This window comes from Eulemur rufifrons, chromosome 20 (genome assembly GCF_041146395.1).
Source record: "Eulemur rufifrons isolate Redbay chromosome 20, OSU_ERuf_1, whole genome shotgun sequence".
NCBI lineage: Eukaryota > Metazoa > Chordata > Mammalia > Primates > Lemuridae > Eulemur > Eulemur rufifrons.
In genome coordinates, this window is record NC_091002.1 from 14,904,155 (window position 1) to 14,922,392 (window position 18,238).

The 18,238-nt window shown below is 41.5% G+C and overlaps 1 protein-coding gene across 1 annotated transcript; it reads left to right on the forward strand.

Annotated features, from left to right (window-relative positions):
- The first annotated feature begins 657 nt into the window (after nucleotides 1-657).
- On the forward strand, nucleotides 658-2,748 carry SLPI (secretory leukocyte peptidase inhibitor). The gene is given in 4 exon segments (XM_069495742.1): nucleotides 658-730; nucleotides 1,382-1,513; nucleotides 1,975-2,154; nucleotides 2,744-2,748. Coding segments are annotated over 4 exon segments (390 nt in total).
- Nucleotides 2,749-18,238: the final 15,490 nt, after the last annotated feature.

An 18,238-nucleotide genomic window follows, 5' to 3' on the forward strand; every position in this document is an offset into this window, starting at 1 on the left:
CTGGACCTCACACTTCAGGGGGCCTTGTGCTTTGGAGCACTTTCCTCAAAATTGTCCCTGCTCCCCTCCAGTGCTGAGGCCAGCCAGGACCAACAGCGCCATTGGGGCAGATATTTCAGGGCACTAAATATCTGCGGGTCGAGTGATACGTCATCTGTACTTTCGAGAAGGAAATTGCGTGGAGCGATCGGCAGAGTTTCACAATGCCTGAGAGACTAGGAGCTTGAGAACTTGAGCGGTATTGTACAAAGTCTCAGCTGTGAGTCTACAAGTCTGGTTTGAGCTCCAAGTCAGGTAGCACCTTTGCAGTTGACCTCTTCTTCCCCCCTCCACCTACAAGGCTAATAGGCTGGGCCCCATGATGTCCAGGGCTCAGATGGACGCCTGAGATGGCCTCCTTATCAGCCTGTTAACACCCTTCTAGGCCAATCCCTTCCCTTTCTTCTCGGGCAGTTATTCTGTGGGCCTCATAGTCTTGCTTGGAACAAGAAACAGCCACTGTCTCCCTGGCATCAGGATTTCTGGTCTCTGGCTAAGTTTCCTGCCCACGTAGTAACAACTGGGTGGGGCCAAGAAAGTTCTGGTGGGGCCACACCCACCTGTGAAAGTATAAATAACAAGGTTTGGCACTGGCCATCAGAGCCACTTGCCTTCAACATGAAGTCCAGTGGCCTCTTTCCCCTCGTGGTGCTTCTTGCCATGGCACCTTGGGCTGTGGAAGGTTCTCCAAGTCGTGAGTTGGAGTCCCCTGGGCTAATCATGGCTGCAGGGTCATAGATGGGGTCTCTTGGTGGTGTGGGTATGTCCCCTTCTCTAGGCTCTGATCTCTCAGCTTAGTGTCAGAAGACCTCCCGGAAGGTGGAGTACATGTCCACGGTCTCCGTGAGGGCTTCCGAGCATCTGGAAGTGCTTCCTTTACCCTCCTCCCCTTCCCTCCCCTCCCCTCCCTCCTCCAACCCTGTCTGTGACTCTCCAGTCATCAGTCTCTCCCTGGTTCTCCTCTGTCTCTGTTTCTGCTCTTTAGCGTCTGTGTTTCTGCCTCTGGCTCTAGTCCTCAACATCTCTCAGGCTGGCTCTATGTATCTTTGTTTATTTCTCTCGCTCTCCTCTCTGCCTTTGTGTAGCCTTGTTTTGCCCTTGGGCAGGAGCCCTTGCCTGGAAGCCCTCTGCTATTTTCCCAGGTCTGAGACTTCTCCTGTCCAAGTGTCTAGTTTAATCAAGCCTGTCAGTCTTCCCGGACGTTAGACGGGCATGTCCCTTTGGACTTAGTGGACGGCCACTGAGGTAAGGGTCTCTCCTCCTGGAAAGTGGTGCTTTGTCCAGGAGTCAGGATGGCTACTCAGCCCCCAGCCCCCTCCTGACCTCTAGACCTTATCTTCAGAAGGTGTGAAAGCCGGAGTGTGCCCTCCTAAAGTACCTGCCCCGTGCCTTAAAAAAGAGGAACCCGAGTGCATTAGTGACTGGACTTGTCCTGGGTCGAAGAGATGTTGTCCTCATTTTTGTGGCATGAGATGCCTGAGTCCTCATAAGATCTCAATCTCAGGTGAGCAGGTCGGGGAGCTGGACAGAGAGGACTGGCCTGAGGACACAGCATCCAGGGGGATGGGACTGGGCGATGGGTCCTGCCAGGCCTCCTCCTTTCCAAGACTTGTTGAGCCCAGTTTATCAGTGGGTCAAGGAGTCACACTGCACCAGGCAGGAAATGAGCCACTTGGCTGGTGAAGCAGCCAGCTTGTGAGGAGGTCAGTGTTCCAGGGAATCATCAGGGCATTCAGGTGGCCAGGCAGTGGGAAGCCTCCCACCCCGTCAGCACTGGACAGCCGGGCACCCGCACTGACTGGGGGGCTGATGGTGGAGGGGGGCCAGATGCCACCTTCAGGGGATGCCTTCGGGAGGAGGTGGTAGTGATGGGGGTGGGGGAGGAGATGATGCTCCCACTCAGGCTGGAGCAGGGGCCGGTGTGTAAAGCACAAGGCCTCTGACCTGTGGGCACGCTCTCATCAGTGAAGGAGAAGCCTGGGACGTGTCCAGCAGTCTATGGCTATTGCATGATGCTTAACCCCTCCAATTCCTGTGAAAGTGACGGCCAGTGCCAGGCTAAATTCAAGTGCTGCGTGGGTATGTGTGGGAAGATCTGCAGCTCCCCTGTGGAAGGTAAGCCGGTGGCTGGGACAGATCAAGCTTCCTCACTCCAGCCCTTCTCAGCCTCACCCCACTGGAGGTCCAGGTGCATGGCAGAGGGACTCCTGATCCTCACCCCAAGCAGAGCCTCTGTCTGGCTCCCCTGTTCTCCAAGAGCACTGTTCCCCAGGCCTCAGGGCAAGGATTTCCACAGTATCACCTGTGACTTTGATTCTATTCCAGCCTTTCCAGGTGAAAGCCCTGGGCAAGTGATTTTATGAGTCTCAGTTTCCTTATCTGTAAAATGGACGTAATGAAATTGAAAGTGCTTTGTAAAGCACTATGTACACTAAGTATTTATTATTCAGGTTATTTCCATCACGTTGTTTAGGGTTAAAGCCCAAAGGATCAGTGGAGTTTGAGGATAATCTAGTTCAGTGCTCTGAGTTTAGAGCTTTACAGTGAAAATGAGACTTGAACTCAGTCTCTTGACACCAAGACTCTTTCAACTAGACCAACATCTTGCTATTCTCTCTATCTCAGGGGGTCCTTGGAGGGGAAGAATGGGGAGATGGTTTGACTGGTTCCTATACTGAAGCTCTTCTCTGAATTTCTCCCACAGTCTGATTTCTGCCATGGGAGGAGGCTCTGGAGTCCTACTCTGTTCAGCCCGGGAGCTCCCTTTCTGCTCCCGACTTGGATCACTGGGCACTCTGCCGAGGGCTTGGTTCCACCAAACCCACCTTGGGGAAAGGCTCGGCACACAGTAGCCTTTCAGGAAATGCTAGTTGATCAGTGAATAAATAAATGAGGCTATTTCTCTCTGTACATCCTGATTCTGTAATTCACTGGGAGTATGAGTAGGGTGGGCGGCAACGAGGGAAGGTCTGGATATGAGCCCTCCCTCCCACAGATAGGAGGGGTGGGAAGAGGCTTAGGGGTTGAGCAGACTTGAACTTACATCATGAATCTGAAGGTAATGGCTCTGTGATTTTGGACAAGTGACTTTATCTCCTAAGTCTCAATTTCTTTATCTGGGAGGTGGCAATACAAATCAGTTTCTCACAGTGTTTGGCGCATTGGGGAATGCATTGTAATAAATAGCAATGTTACTGGGCCATGGCAGATTCTCCGAAAATGGTAGCTACTTGTTGCCTACTGGGGTGATTTTGAGTCTCTTTCATTTCTTCTTTCTCCCAAGACACTATTTGTTCTATTTGCAGGTAAGAATCTTGCTATAATGGACCATGTGTATGAGATGCTGTTGGCCAGTATGGGCAAGGGTGGTGGTGTTCTTGACCTACGGAGCAGGAGTGACAATTGTGGATTGCTGGGGTGCAGGAGCAGGCAGAGAGCTTTGCTCCACATTGCTCTGTGCTCCTGGACTCTAGCAGAAAGAGACAACCTGAGTAGATAATGACGAAAAAGATAAAATATTGTAATTCAATTCTTTCCTGGAAAAGGTCACTGAACTAAGAAAATATTCCTTACTACTTTCAACCAATGCTCCAAGAGCAGTAACTGGATGTATTAAATTAACCAACCGTTCAGTGAAGAGGAAAGATGGGAAGGCCCACGTTATTTATATTATGAGTGTGGTAGTCACCCTCCAAGTTGGGCCCCGATGATCCTCGCTTCTTGGTATTCACAACCTGTGGAGTCCCCTCCCACGTTTTTCCACGGTTGGGCTGTGTGACCAATAAAATATTGCAGAAGTGAGAGATAGTTACATCCTTATGAGATTAGGTGATATTAGTAAAAAGTTTGCAGCTTCCACTGTGGAAGTGTGCTTTCTAATTTCAACCCCTTACTCCGGGGGAATTCAGTTGCCACATCATGAGGACACTCAGGCCATTTGTGGAGTGGCCCACAGGGTGAGGAACTAACACCTCTGGTGAGCGAGCTTGGACGTGGATTTTTCAGTCCCTCGCTAGCCTTGAAATGACTGCAGTCTCAGCAGACAGCTAGACTGTCACCTCATGAGAGACCCTGAGCCAGAATCACCCGGCTCAGCTACTCCTGGATTCCTGACCCTCAAACTGTGAGACAATGTTAGTGGTTTTAAGGTGCTAAGTTTTGGGGCAATTCATTATGCAGCAATTAATAACTAATACAATGAATTTAGCATAAATTTGGTACTACAACTAAATATGGACAGTAGAAGAAAAGATAATTATGAGCCAATGTCGTCTTCCATAAATATAGGTGTGAAGATTCTAAATAAAATGTTGTAAACTAAAATTCATCAGAGTTTTAAAAGCTTTCCTAAGATTCAATATGAATGTGAATTTTTTGTTAAAATTATGAATATAAGTGAAAGAATAGAAATTAATCCAAAAAAAAAAAGGAAACCCACCTGAAACTCTGTGGCAAAACCTACATTCAATTTCAGAGGAATTGTCACCAAAATCAGAAAGAGAATAAGGATCACCACTATTTTTCAACAATGTATGAGATATATAAAACTATGCAAGGAAATGAGATAAAGGAATAAGATGTATAAGATTGGGAAGAAAGATACAAAATAGTCCTCATTTGCAGACAATATTATTTCCTACAAGAATTCAAAACATGCAAATAATATTGACAAAATAAGATTTGTCAAAGTTGCTGGGTATAAGGCCTATATAAAATTCTATAGAATTTCTACACCATTATCCATAACCAGTCATAAATAATAGAAGTAGAAATAAACAACCAAAAAAACAAACTCTACAAAATAACCTGGAAATAAACCCCAAAATTGTGCCAGACTTTCATGGATTAAAATCATTTTTTTTTTCACTAGAGGTCTAAAATACAAACTCAGTAGATGAAGAAATAATATTTGTGTTTGAGAAGACTTAATAAGGTAAAGATGGAAATTTCTTTAAAATCATTTCTAAATCCAGTGTAACTGCAATAAAAACCCCAATATGATCTTTGAAAAGAACTTGAAAAAGTTATCCTACAATTAATATATTAATATAATGTTGCAGAAGAGCTAATAAAATTTTTAAAAAGTACAAGAATGGAAGCTAGCCAGACCAAGTATCAAACCGTGCTAACGACATCATAGTTAATGTAGTATTATTTTGGTACTCAAATAAGCAAATAGTCTAAAGGAATAGAATATAATGTCTAAATATAATGACCCCAATCTTGGGGCCTGACATCGCCCTCTAAGCCTTTCTCTGGGTCTCTGTGGGCAGCCACTGTGTGAGGATTCTTCTCACCTCCTGGGACTCAGAGTCCAGCCCCTTCTCATTCTCTGTCCTCACTTTTCAGAGGAAATGAAAAGCCAGAGCCTAGGACTCTAGAAGTCCTCTCCCTATACTCTTCACTCTACTTCCACCCAACCCTTATAGGTAACAATTTTATGAATTTCTGGTTTACTATTTCTATACTTTTTTATTTGAAAAAAATATGTATGTATTCTTATTTGCACTTGTTTTTCCATGGAGGACAGCTTACTATATACATTGTTTTCACTTAATATTACTGACAAATCCACTCCATCTCAGTGCATTCAGACCTTCCTCATTCTATTTTTTTAAATGATGAAATAATATTCTATAGTGTCAACATATAAAGTTTATTCATCTCATCACCTAGTCCTGCTTAGATGGACAATCTTTTGCTATTACAAATGAGGTCACAAATTCTGTTAACATAGTTGTTGACATATATCTTCAGGGTAGATTTCTAGAAATGAGATTTATGAAAGGACAAATGCATATGCAAATTTATTAAACATTGTTAAATTCTCATTCGTGGGTATTGCACCACTCTGTACTCCTGCCAGCTCTGTATGAGAAAGACTATTTTTTTCATAGCCTTGCCAATGGAATCTAAGATATAATCAATACTTATTTATATCATAGATATAGACAGAAAATGATGTCATAAGTAGATAGGAAATGGTATCTTAATATAGTCTTACTGTGTATTTCTCTTACTATCAAAGGTTAATTTTTTTTTTTTAATTTTAAGGGCAATTTGAGGGTTGTTTTTTTTTTTCTATGAATTTTCTGTTCCTGTGTTTACTTACATTCCTCTTGAGTTTTGGGTACTTTTCTCCTTCCTTTTAAAGAGCTCTTTATATATCAGTGACACTAGCTCTTTTTCTGATTTTAGCTGTGAATATTTTCCCCAGTTTTCCTTATTGTTTGACTTATAGTTTCTTTTTTGGGGGCATGCATTAAAATTATTATGGTTTTCCTAATATCATTTATCACTAAGTACATGTTTTCTTAGCGACCGGAGATGCTGCATTTATCATATATTGTATTTCTATTTGTAGTTGAGTCTATTTTTGGACTTTCTGTTCCTTTGATTTATCGCCTATTCATATACCAATACAATGCTGCTGTACTTCTGGAGGCATTATCATGCCTTTTAACATATGGTAAGGCCGGTCCTCCTTGATGCTCTTCTTTTTCAGGGATTTCCTGGCTGTTTTTGCTTGCTTACTTTTTATATGACACTTAGAATCAATTTCTTTAAGTCCTGGAAAAAATGTGCTGCTATTTTTATTGAGATCATATTAAATTAACTTGAAGAAATTTGATTTTTTTTTTTACATGGTGGGATCATTTCATTCAAAGACAGGGGATGTGTTCTCATTTAGGCATTCTTTTGAATCTTTCAGAAGTGTTTTAGAATTTTGACAATTTCTTATGGTGTTTACTTCTAGTATTTAAAATTTTTTTTTTGCTATTGTAAATGGAATTTTCTCTTACATTAAATCTTCTAACTATTCCTGTTTATATGGAGGAAAATCAAAGCTTTTTGTATGCTAATATGTAATTCTCTATTATTGAATGGTTTTATTTATATTCATTTTAGCATGGGATGTTTTGGCTTTTATAGATACACTATCACATTATCTGCAAAAATAATTTTATTTATTTATTTTGGATTTTTTTTTTTTTTTTTTTTTTTGAGACAGAGTCTCACTCTGTTGTCCAGGCTAGAGTGCCATGGCGTCAGCCTAGCTCACAGCAACCTCAAACTCTTGGGCTCAAGCAACCCTCCTGCCTCAGCCCCCCGAGTAGCTGGGACTACAGGCATGCACCACCATGCCTGGCTAATTTTTTCTATATATATTTTTAGTTTTCCAGCTAATTTCTTTCTACTTTTAGTAGAGACAGGGGTCTCACTCTTGCTCAGGCTGGTCTAGAACTCCTGAGCTCAAACGATCCACCCGCCTCGGCCTCCCAGAGTGCTAGGATTACAGGCGTGAGCCACCGAGCCGGCCTATTTCTGATTTTTATGTGTCTAAAAAAATCCTATCTGATTATATTGGCTAATTCTTCCAACACAACATGAACTAGTGGTGAAATTTCTGAACGTTCCCACTTGTTCTTAATCTTGGTAGAAAAGCCTTCTTCTTCATTAAGAAGGTATTCACCAGTTTTTTAGTTTATCAAATGTATATAGGGACTTTCCTGCAGCATGAACGCCTGCATCCATGGGCATGGGTTTTTCCCCAGGTTGTGTACCTAGAATCCAAATTACTTCTAGGTTTTTCCTTCTAGGCAAGGGTAGGTTGTTCTTCTAGGAAACTAGAAACTGAGTTACTCTGCCAAGTGGATGGACCTGTTTACCCTCCTGCCAGCAGTATCTGAGTCTGTTTCTCCCTACTTTGTCAACAGTATATTGTCAGCCTTTTAAATTCCTGTCAATCCAGTGTACGAAAACTGACGTCTTTGTTTCAATTTGCAGACCAAGATTATTATTGTTATTTATGAGGCCACATATGTATTCACAACACAAGTAATAATTATATGATTGATATTCATGTATTTAGTTCTGTATTAACCCAAAATTGCCAAGTCTCAATGGCCTACCGCTGCACAGACCCAGCAGAATTGTGGGAACATTTGAGAAGGCATTCCAACCTTATATAAACTTCAAAAGATCCATCTAGGAAGAGCTGGAGAGGGAAAGCCCTAGCAGGAAGGAATTTGAGGGTGAAGCTCATTTCTGATGGGAGGAGTTCTGACAGCCACAGTTGTCATCCATTAAATTGCTGGCAGAGGGAGAGAGGTGTGGTTAATGTGACTCTCCCTTGCTTTCATCCCATTTCCCAATCTCTGTATTTTAGTCCAGCTCAACAAGTTTCTGCCCTGACACCCACCACCAATGTGTTGGCACCAGGCCACTATCTCAAGTATCCCAGCCTCATGGTGGAGGAATCCTTTTCCACTCCTCTAACAGAATATTGGCATCTTTCAGAGGACCTTTTCCAATTATATGAAAGGAACACTGTAACTATACAAACTAGGACTTGGATGAGTGTCCCTAAGGACTACTAATGTAGAGATAAGGCAGAAAAGGAAGGTTGAGAGAGCCTGAGTGCAGCTGTTTTGACTGATACCAGACCCTCACCACCCTGATCAAGGAAGTATGACTGATACCAGACCCTAACCATCCTGAACAAGGAAGTCACCGTCAAGTCGCAGGCCTAGGACATCCCAAAGATGGATGAATTACTAAACCAGATGCCATACAAACTGTTTGCACTTACCTTTCTGTGACAGCAGTTTATGATTAACCTTTATGGCCTGACCACAAGATGATGCTGGTCACGTATGGCTGTTTCTCAACAGCGTTTTTTTTTTTTTTTTTCCTTTTTTTTTTTTTCCTCCCCCCCCCCCGCCCCAACAGCGTTTTTGAACACATAAAAACATTATTGTTGCCCCATGAGGGGTTCTCCTCCTGCTCAGGAAAGGACCCCTACTATGTCTGTGGAGTAGGATCTATTGTCTATTTCTGTCTCAATAAACTTTCTGTTGCTAGTTGGCTCACACTTGAACTCTTTCCTGCGTGAAGCCAAGAACCCACTTGGTGAGTTCAGGGGGCTTTCCTCCCTTCACTGGGGTACCCCCTGCTTCGGTTTCCTGCATTGGGATAGTGGGATGGGAGTGTAGCTGATGGGTCTTTTGGCCTCACTCATTGGTTCATTCATTCAACAGATACTATGTGTCAGGCTCCATGTGACTCACGGGAGAGTCTACAAGAACTATAGAGACATTGTCTCTGTTGTGATGACAGTTGCAGTCTATATGTGCAAAGATAGTACTTTTAGAAGAAAACATAAGGAGATGATCTTTGTGCTAGGATATATATTTTAAAAAGACATACAGATGGCAAACAAACACATGATAATATGCTCCTTATCATTAGTCTTTAGGGAAATACAAAGGAAAACCTCAGTGAAATACGACTATATATCTATTAGATGGCCATAAATCAAAATTACAAACAAACCCTGATCAATACCAAGTGCTGTCAATGACATAGAGTAAAACGAACTCTCATGCATTGCTGGTGAGACTGCACAATGGTACAGCCACTCTGGAAATAATCTGGCAGTTTCTTATGAAATTATAAACTTACCATACTACCTAGCAATCCCACTCCTAGGTATTTACCCAAGAGAAATGTAAACCATAGCTGCACAGTAGCCTCTATAAGAACACTTACTGCAGTTTTATTCGTAATAGCCAAAAACTGGGAGTACCCCAGATATCTTTCAACTGGGGGATGGATAAACAAACTGTGGCATCTCCGTACAATGGAGTACTAATTAGCATTGAAAAAGAATAAACTACTGACAAGGTAGATGATTCTTAAATGCATTATGCTAAGTGAAAGAAGACAGACTCAAAAGTCTACATGCTGTTTGATTCCATTTATATGATGCCATGCACCGCCCCGCCAACCAAGGGCAAAACTATAGGGACAGAAAACACATCAGTTGTTGCCAAGGGCTGGAGATAGAGGAAGGGATTTACTACAAAGGGTGCAAGAAAATTTTAGAAGGGATGGAACTATCTTGATTCTGTGATGGTTACATGTGTGCGTTTGTCAAAATTCAAAGAAGTGTACATCAAATTGGGTGAATTTTACAACGATGAGCAAGATAGACATAGTCCCTTCCCTTTAGGACCTTATATTCTCACTAAGAAGCATCCCAGCAAACTGGCACTGGCAATCCTCAGCAAGCATCATTAAGAAAGCGGCAAGCGCAGGAGGAGAGGCGGGCAGATGAGCAGCTCCCAGTGCAGAGACAGAGAGAGGCAGAGTAGATGTTTTTTTTTTTTTTTGGTGCTTCCACTAATCAGGGGCATGGCTGAGAATGTCAGAACCTCCCGGCCACATGGCAGCCTTACTTCAGGAGCTGCACCCTGCCCAGCTTTAACAGCTTATTCTGAGAGCTTGACAAGCAGGACCTGTGGGACCAGGAGTGCCCAGCTGTCCTGAGGGGTGATGGGATAGGGTAGTGAGAATCTATTCGTGCCCTCCAAGGCCAACTGCATAGTGATGACTATGGGGTCCAGAGATATCATCCCTTTTAGCAGGTTCACCCTCATCTTTGTACATGAGTAAACTGGTTTTCAGAGAGGGACAGTGGTTTGTCCAAAGACAAATACAAATGGAAGCTTTTGAGAGATTCATGGCTACAAAGGGGGCCTTCTGAGGTTGGAGACTGGAGGGAATGCCTGCCAAAGGCAAAGGGCACCCGTAGAAGATTGACGAACTGTAGGCTCAGTTCACTACTGAATCAGGAGGGTCAGGACCTTGCTGGGATTGTGGTTAGAGCGTGACACCTTCCTGTGAGGCTTATGTACATGGGAACCCTATTGTAAGAACAGTAATGCCATTAACACATCTTGATTAGGGCTTTGCCTGGGTAATTGCACATCTTCATGGTGAGCTACATGAGATTATAGAATTTCCTGTTTTTTCTTGGGGTTTTTTTTGAGACAGAGTCTTACTGTCACCCTGGGTAGAGTGCAGTGGGGTCATCGTAGCTCACTGCAACCTCAAATTCCTTGGCTCAAGGGATCCTCCTGCCTCAGCCTCCCGAGTAGCTGGGACTATAGGCATGTACCATGATGCCTGGCTAATTTTTCTATTTTTAGTAGAGACAGGGTCTCACTCCTACTTAGGCTGGTCTCGAATTCCTGAGCTCAAGAAATCCTCCTACCCCGGCCTCCCAGAGTGCTAGCAGGGGTATAGTATTCTTGACTAGCAATTTTTTTATTTCAGCACTTTGAATATCTCATTCTATTCTCTCCTGGCCTGTAAGGTTTCTTCTGAGAAATATGCTGTTAATTTCTTGAGGATTCCCTTATATGTGACTTTATGCTTTTCTCTTGCTGTTTTTAGGATTCTCTCTCTGTCTTTGACTTTTGACAGTTTGACTATAATGTGACTTGGAGAAGACCTTTTTGGATTGAATGTATTTGGATATTTTTGAGCTTCCTGTATCTGGATGTCTATATTTCTCACAACACTTGGAAATTCTTCAGCTATTATTTCATTAAATAGATTTTCAATGCCTTTGCCTGTTTCTTCATCTTCTATTAACAGAACTCCCCAAATTAGAATATTTGTTCACTTTATGGTGTTCCGTGTATCACGTAGGCTTTCCTCATTCTTTTTTCCTTTTCTTTTTTGTCTGACTTGGTTATTTGAAAAGACCTGTCTTCAAGTTGAGAAATTCTTTCTTCTGCTTCAGCTAATCTATTGTTTAAGCCCTTGATTATATTTATTTCATTCATTGAATTCTTCAGTTCCAGGATTTGTGTTTGGTTATTTATTTATTTTTTTTATGATATCTATCTCTTTGTTGTTCATCAGGGCCAATATCCCTGATGAACCTAGACATGAAAATTCTCAAGAAAATACTAGCAAAGTGAATTCAACAGCACATTAAAAGGATCATTTACCATGATCAAGAGAGATTTATCACAGGCATGCAAGGATGGTTTAACATACATAAATCTATAAATGTGATATTCTGCCTTAACCTCATGAAGGATTAAAAATCATATGAACATTTCAATAGATGCAGGAAAAACATTTGATATAATTCAGCATTCTTCTATGAAACAAACTCTCAACAAATTAGACACAGAAGGAATGTACATCAACACAATATAGGCCATACATGACAAACCCACAGCTAACATTATATTCAATGATAAAAGCTAAAAGCTTTTCCTCTAAGATTAGGAAAAAGACAAGAATGCCCACTCTCACCACTCGTGTTCAACATAATACTGCAAATCCTAGCCAGAATGATTAGGCAAGAGAAATAAATAAATAAATAAATAAAAGACATCCAAATTGGAAAGGAGGAAGGTAAACTGTCTTTCTCAGCAGACAACATGATCTTATATGTAGAAAACCCTGAAGACTCCACCAAAAATATTAGAACTTACAAACAAATTCAGTTAAATTGTAGGATACAAAATCAACATTCAAAATCAGTAGTGTTTCTATACATAAATAATGAACTATCTAAAAAAGAAATCAAGAAAAGAATCCCATCTACAGTAGTTACAAAAAATAAAAATACTTAGGAATAAATTTAACCAAGGAGATGAAAGGCCTATACACTGCACATTCTACAATATTGATTAAAGAAATTGAGGAAGACACATATAAATGGAAATATATCCCATGTTCATGTATTAGAAGAATTAATATTGTTAAAATGTCCATACTACCATAGGCAATGTACAGATTCAATGCAATCCCTACCAAAATCCAAATAACATTTTTCATAGAAATAGAAAAAACAATCCTAGAACTCACGTGGTATTACAAAAGACCCCAAATAGCCAAAGCAACACTGAGAAAAAAGAATAAAGCTGGGGGCATCACATGACCTGACTTCAAAATATACTACAAAGCTATATTAACCAAGACAACATGGTACTGGCATAAAAACAGACACATTAGACCAATGAAACAGAATTAAAATCCCCCAAATAAATCCACGCACATAATACAACACAAACAACAAAAGCAAGAACGAGTAAATGGGAGTTACAACAAACTAAAAATCTTCTGCACAGCCAAGGAAACAGTCAACACAGTGAAGAAACAACCTATAGAATGGGAGAAAATATATAAGAAACTCGGAAGACCCAATAGTAAAAAAAAAAAAAAATGAATTATCCAATTTAAAAATGGGCAAAGGACCTTACAGACATTTCGCAAAAATGATTTATAAGTGGCCAACAGATGTATAAAAAACTTCACAACATCACTAATTATCAGGGAATTGCAAATCAAAACCACAATGAGGTATCACCTCATACTTGTCAAAATGGCTAATAAAAAGACAGAAGAAAACAGTATTGGTGAGAATGTGAAGAAAAGGAAGCCCTTACACACTATTGATAGGAACACAAATTAGTATAGCCATTACAGAAAAAACAGTATGGAGGTTCCTCAAAAAATTAAAAATAGAACTACCATATGATTCAGAAATCCCACTGTGTGGTATATATCCAAAGGAAATGAAATCAGTATGTTGAAGAAATACCTGCATTCCCATGATCATTGCAGCATTAGTCACAAGAGCCAAGATATGGAATCAACCTAAATGTCCAACTACAGATGACTAGATAAAGAAAATGTGGTATAAATATACAATGGAATATTATTCAGCCTTCAAAAAGGAAATCCTGCCATTTGCAACAACACGATGAACCTAGAAGACAAGTTAAGTGAAATAAGCCAGGTACAGAAAGACAAACACTACCCGGTCTCATTTATACATGAAATCTAAACAGCTGAACTCACAAGAGTAGAGAGTAGAACTGTAGTTAAGAGGGGTTGGGGGAGGAAGGGGATTGGGGAGATGTTGGTCAAAGGGTACAATGCTTCAGTTAGATAGGAGTAAGTAGTTTTTCAAAAATTTTAAAGATTTTTTAAAAGAACAATAAAATTTTTGAGAACCACTTTCCGGGCCTCTGCTACTTTAAGGAAGACTGAGCACAGAGTATAAAGTAAGAAAATTCAAACTACATAACACTTCATTATTAGGTAGATTAGGAGTTAAACCCCCAAGATGAGACTAAGGTAGCTAGGCTGAACCACAGAGATTTTCTTTACCTAATTTCAGTCCCTAAGATAACCTATAACTAAGGTATTACTGCTTCATTTCTAACCCAAAGTCCCAAATCCAATCCTAGATCATAATACTCCAACAAGTGGAAAAGCCATCAACATCAGCAACAGAGAAACTGTAGCAAAAAATGGCTTAATCTTGCATCTCAGGATAATGTGAACGCCTTTCATTGGATCCAAACACAGAAAATTTGGCTCTAAAACGCCCCTATAATCTGACCAACAGGGAATCTGAATGTCAGGAGACACTGAAAGAGAAATACATTTAAAAAACAGAAGTACAGGAATGGATAAAAACTACATGTGAAATAGTAATTCCATCCTTTTTTCAGATCCTAAGGGATCACCCAACAAGGAGAGAGAGATTGAGAGAGAGATCGATCAGCAGTCTTACTGATTTTCATGTAGTTTTAAATAGTCAACACTTTATTCTTTATTTTGTCGTCATATTAGTAAGCATTTAACTCTTGCTGAAAGGAAGTCTTGGGCCTGGGAGGAGCATGGAAGAATTGCAGACCAGCTATCCAAGTCTGAGCCTGTAGCACCAGTGTCTCCTCGGGCCTGGTTAAGAAGGGGTTTCCACCTCGGGAGAGAGCAGAGAACCAGAGATATAGGAAGGTGCAAATTGTGCAGCGGACAAATGTCCCCATTATACAAAGGAGAAGCTGCTGCCCATTACATGAAATGAATGGTGCTCAGTCTCAGCAAGGCGGTCTGCTGAGCTTCCCCCTGTACTGTCCGGAGGCCCATCCGTGGGAAGACCCAATTAAAAGCTCCAGTCGCCCTGAGTTCTAGGGGCCGGGCAGTTCTCAGCTACCCCTGAGACAAATGGTTCTGCAGGAAGGTGTCAGGGCCCCGGCAGGAACGGCAGACCTGGGGCTGCTCACCTCACTCCAAACTCAACCACGGCTCCATACACTGATATCTGCAGTTGTAGAAGCAGCACTTGTTGACCCGCGGACAACTTTTATCTTGCCGGCACTTAGGTAACATGGTGAAAGGGCAGGAAAGAGTAAACTCCGGACAATATCCTGGTTTAGGTTTAGCTGGAGAAAAATACCACAGGGTGTTAGTCGGGGGCACCTATGCGACACTTCCAGGCATCAGGGCCAGCTCGTGCCAGGGACCCCTCAGAGGAAACGCTCCCCAACCTCAACGACACCCAGGATCGCCGCGTCCTACCTGCACCCTTTCTGGCTCCAGTCTGGGCCATGTGGAGGCAAAGGAGGACGGTCACAGAGAGCAGGGAGAGGCTGCTCGGCTTCATAATGCCAGCAAAGTGTGGGGGTGCACTTAGAGGCTGGACCTGTTTCTATCAGCTCTGGGTCCCACCAGCAGGGGGAACCGTGGTTCTCCGGCACGATGTCGGAAGTGCCTCAACTTGACCAGGAAGTGCTAGCTGTTTCCTTTCACCTCCCAGGAAGCGGAAATGTGAAGAGCCCTAGGAGCCTGTGCTGCTTTGCCAGTGCGGAAGGGCTGGCCTGGCCCTTTGTTGTTCTTTCTTTATACAGTGTTTTTGAGGCAATAGGAGGGAATTGTCTTTCCTGGGACATGCATGAGGTCTGACCAACTCCCCTCTTCCCGCTGTGAACCCAGAACAATGGAACACCACCGCCCTCTCGTTCCCCCCACCCCCCAACAGTGTTCGGATATAAGTGTATTTGAGGTGTTTATTTATTTTTTTTTTTTTGAGACAGAGTCTGCTCTGTTGCCCAGGCTAGAGTGCCGTGGCATCAGCCTGGCTCACAGCAACCTCAAACTCCTGGGCTGAAGCGATCCTCCTGTCTCAGCCTCCCGAGTAGCTGGGACTACAGGCATGCACCACCATGCCTGGCTAATTTTTTCTATATATATATATAAATATATATATATATATTTTAGCTGTCCATATAATTTCTTTCTATTTTTAGTAGAGCCAGGGTCTCACTCTTGCTCAGGCTGGTCTCGAACTCCTGAGCTCAAACAATCCGCTCACCTCGGCCTCCCAGAGTGCTAGGATTACAGGCGTGAGCCACTATGCCCGGGCCGAGGTGTTTACTTTTAAAACATTAACATTTGAAACACAGACACAAGGACAAAGCAAGATGATGTGGTATTAGCAAGATAATTTCTAGATTTATGAAAAATGTCAATTCAGTGCGCACCACGGGACTGCAGTTTAAATTGTATACTGAACGTTTTCTTCCTTAACTCCTGCTTTTAAGTCTCCATGATTGTGCAAGAACTTCATTAGTAATGTCACAAGACTAACTTGAGGTCATTTTGGAATGTGAACCCCAGCCAAATAAACCTTCATGCTCTCTCTGTACTCCTTTAAAAGTGGGTGTTGTCCCTGCTTGTTTGGTAGCTACGAACATATCTGACTTCAGCAATGGTAAGAAACGGATTTATGAATGCACACAGCAGTGTTGGGACCTGATATGAGAGGCAGAGAGATGCCAAGGAAAAAATGCTCTAGAGCAGCTGCTCTCTTTATCAACACACCTTGTGGCACAACCTTCTGGCTACCTCAGGCATTGCATGTTTTTACTGTGCAGCCAGGCTCTTCCTGTTCTGGCTGGGCCTGTCCTTACTGAGTTCCAGTGTGAATTTAAGAAACAAAATCCTTTCCAGTTGGTTTAACATGAATAAATTAGTGTCTGCACTTTTATTCTCAAGTTTTTTGTTTGCAGCCCCCCACACTGACTCAGTTTGCAAAGCAGTTTGATATTCACTGCAAGTTTATGATATGAAAACATGACAAGGATATTAAATGAAAGGAAAACAGTGTGCAATCTTGCTATAAACATGAAGGCAAAAATCCTAAACAAAATTTTACCTAGTGAATATTATCATATACAAAAATGGTGATACATCATGCACAAGTAGGATTTTATGTCGACAATATATGGCTGACTTAACATTTTTAAGTAAGTCAATGGACTACTTCTCATTAATAGAGTACAGGGAAAATCATATGATTATCCCTGTATTGGCTGTAGACTATGTGGAAAAATCACTTATCTATGATAAAAAAGAAAATAATGACACAGGATTAGAAGTGCACTTATTTAATTTGATAGCAGGCCTGTATAAAAACCTTACAACCGAGTGGAGCACTTTCACAGTGGTGGAATAAAATCTGCTCCTCCGTAAAAGCTGTAAGAATACAGGTTGAGTATCCATTACTGGAAATGTTTGGGACCAGAAGTGTTTCAGATTTATCCAGATTTTGTAAACTTTGCATGTAAATAATGTGATATCTTGGCGATGGGAAACACATTTATTTTTTGTAGAGCTGGGGTCTCGCTATGTTGCCCAAGCTGGTCTCAAACTCCTGGCCTCAAGTGATCCTCCTGCCTCAGCTTCCCAAAGTGCTGGGATTCCAGGCATGAGACACTGAGCCCAATGGGAAACAAGTTTAAACATTACGTTTACTTATGTTTTGTATACTCCCTATAAACCTAGACTGAAGGTAATTTTATACAGTATTGTTAATAGTTGTGTGAATGAAATAAAGTTTGTGTATATTGAACTATCAGAAAGAAAGGCGTCACTATCTCCGCCATCCATGCGAACAATCTGTGGTTGTTTGGCATCACCCTCATTCCTGATTAGAATTTATATGCTACCTGTAAGCAATGATTCTTCTTACACTTATTCACACATAAGTATTTAACACTAAAAAACATAACATATCATTAATACAGTGAAAATAGTATGTTCAGGGTAAACTAAGCAGCCAAGTAGCATCACCAGAATACCTAGACAACAGCAGGCTTTCAGTCATCACCTATGATGCTGTGTTTTGGTTGAAAGCTTACTTTCTCACCAAAATGTCAATAGGATTTTTTTTTTTTTTTAGAAATTGATAAGCTATTACTGAAATGTATATGGGAAGTCACAGCATCTAGAACAGTCAAAATAATTTTTTAAGAAGAAGAACAAAATTGAGGACTAAGGCTTCTTGATTTGAAGTCTTATTTTAAGGTCATGATAATCAAGACAGTGTGGCATGACTATAGGATAACAAGTATCTCGGCAGCACAGAACAGAGTCCAGAACTAGACTCACACATAAATGGTCAATAGATTTTTTTGCTGACCTGTCAATGGACTTTGATGAGGAAAGGACAGTCTTTTCAACAAAGAGCAGTCAAACAACTACATACATGTGTGATGTATGAATTTCCTCTTACTGCTGTAACTTGTTATTACAAACA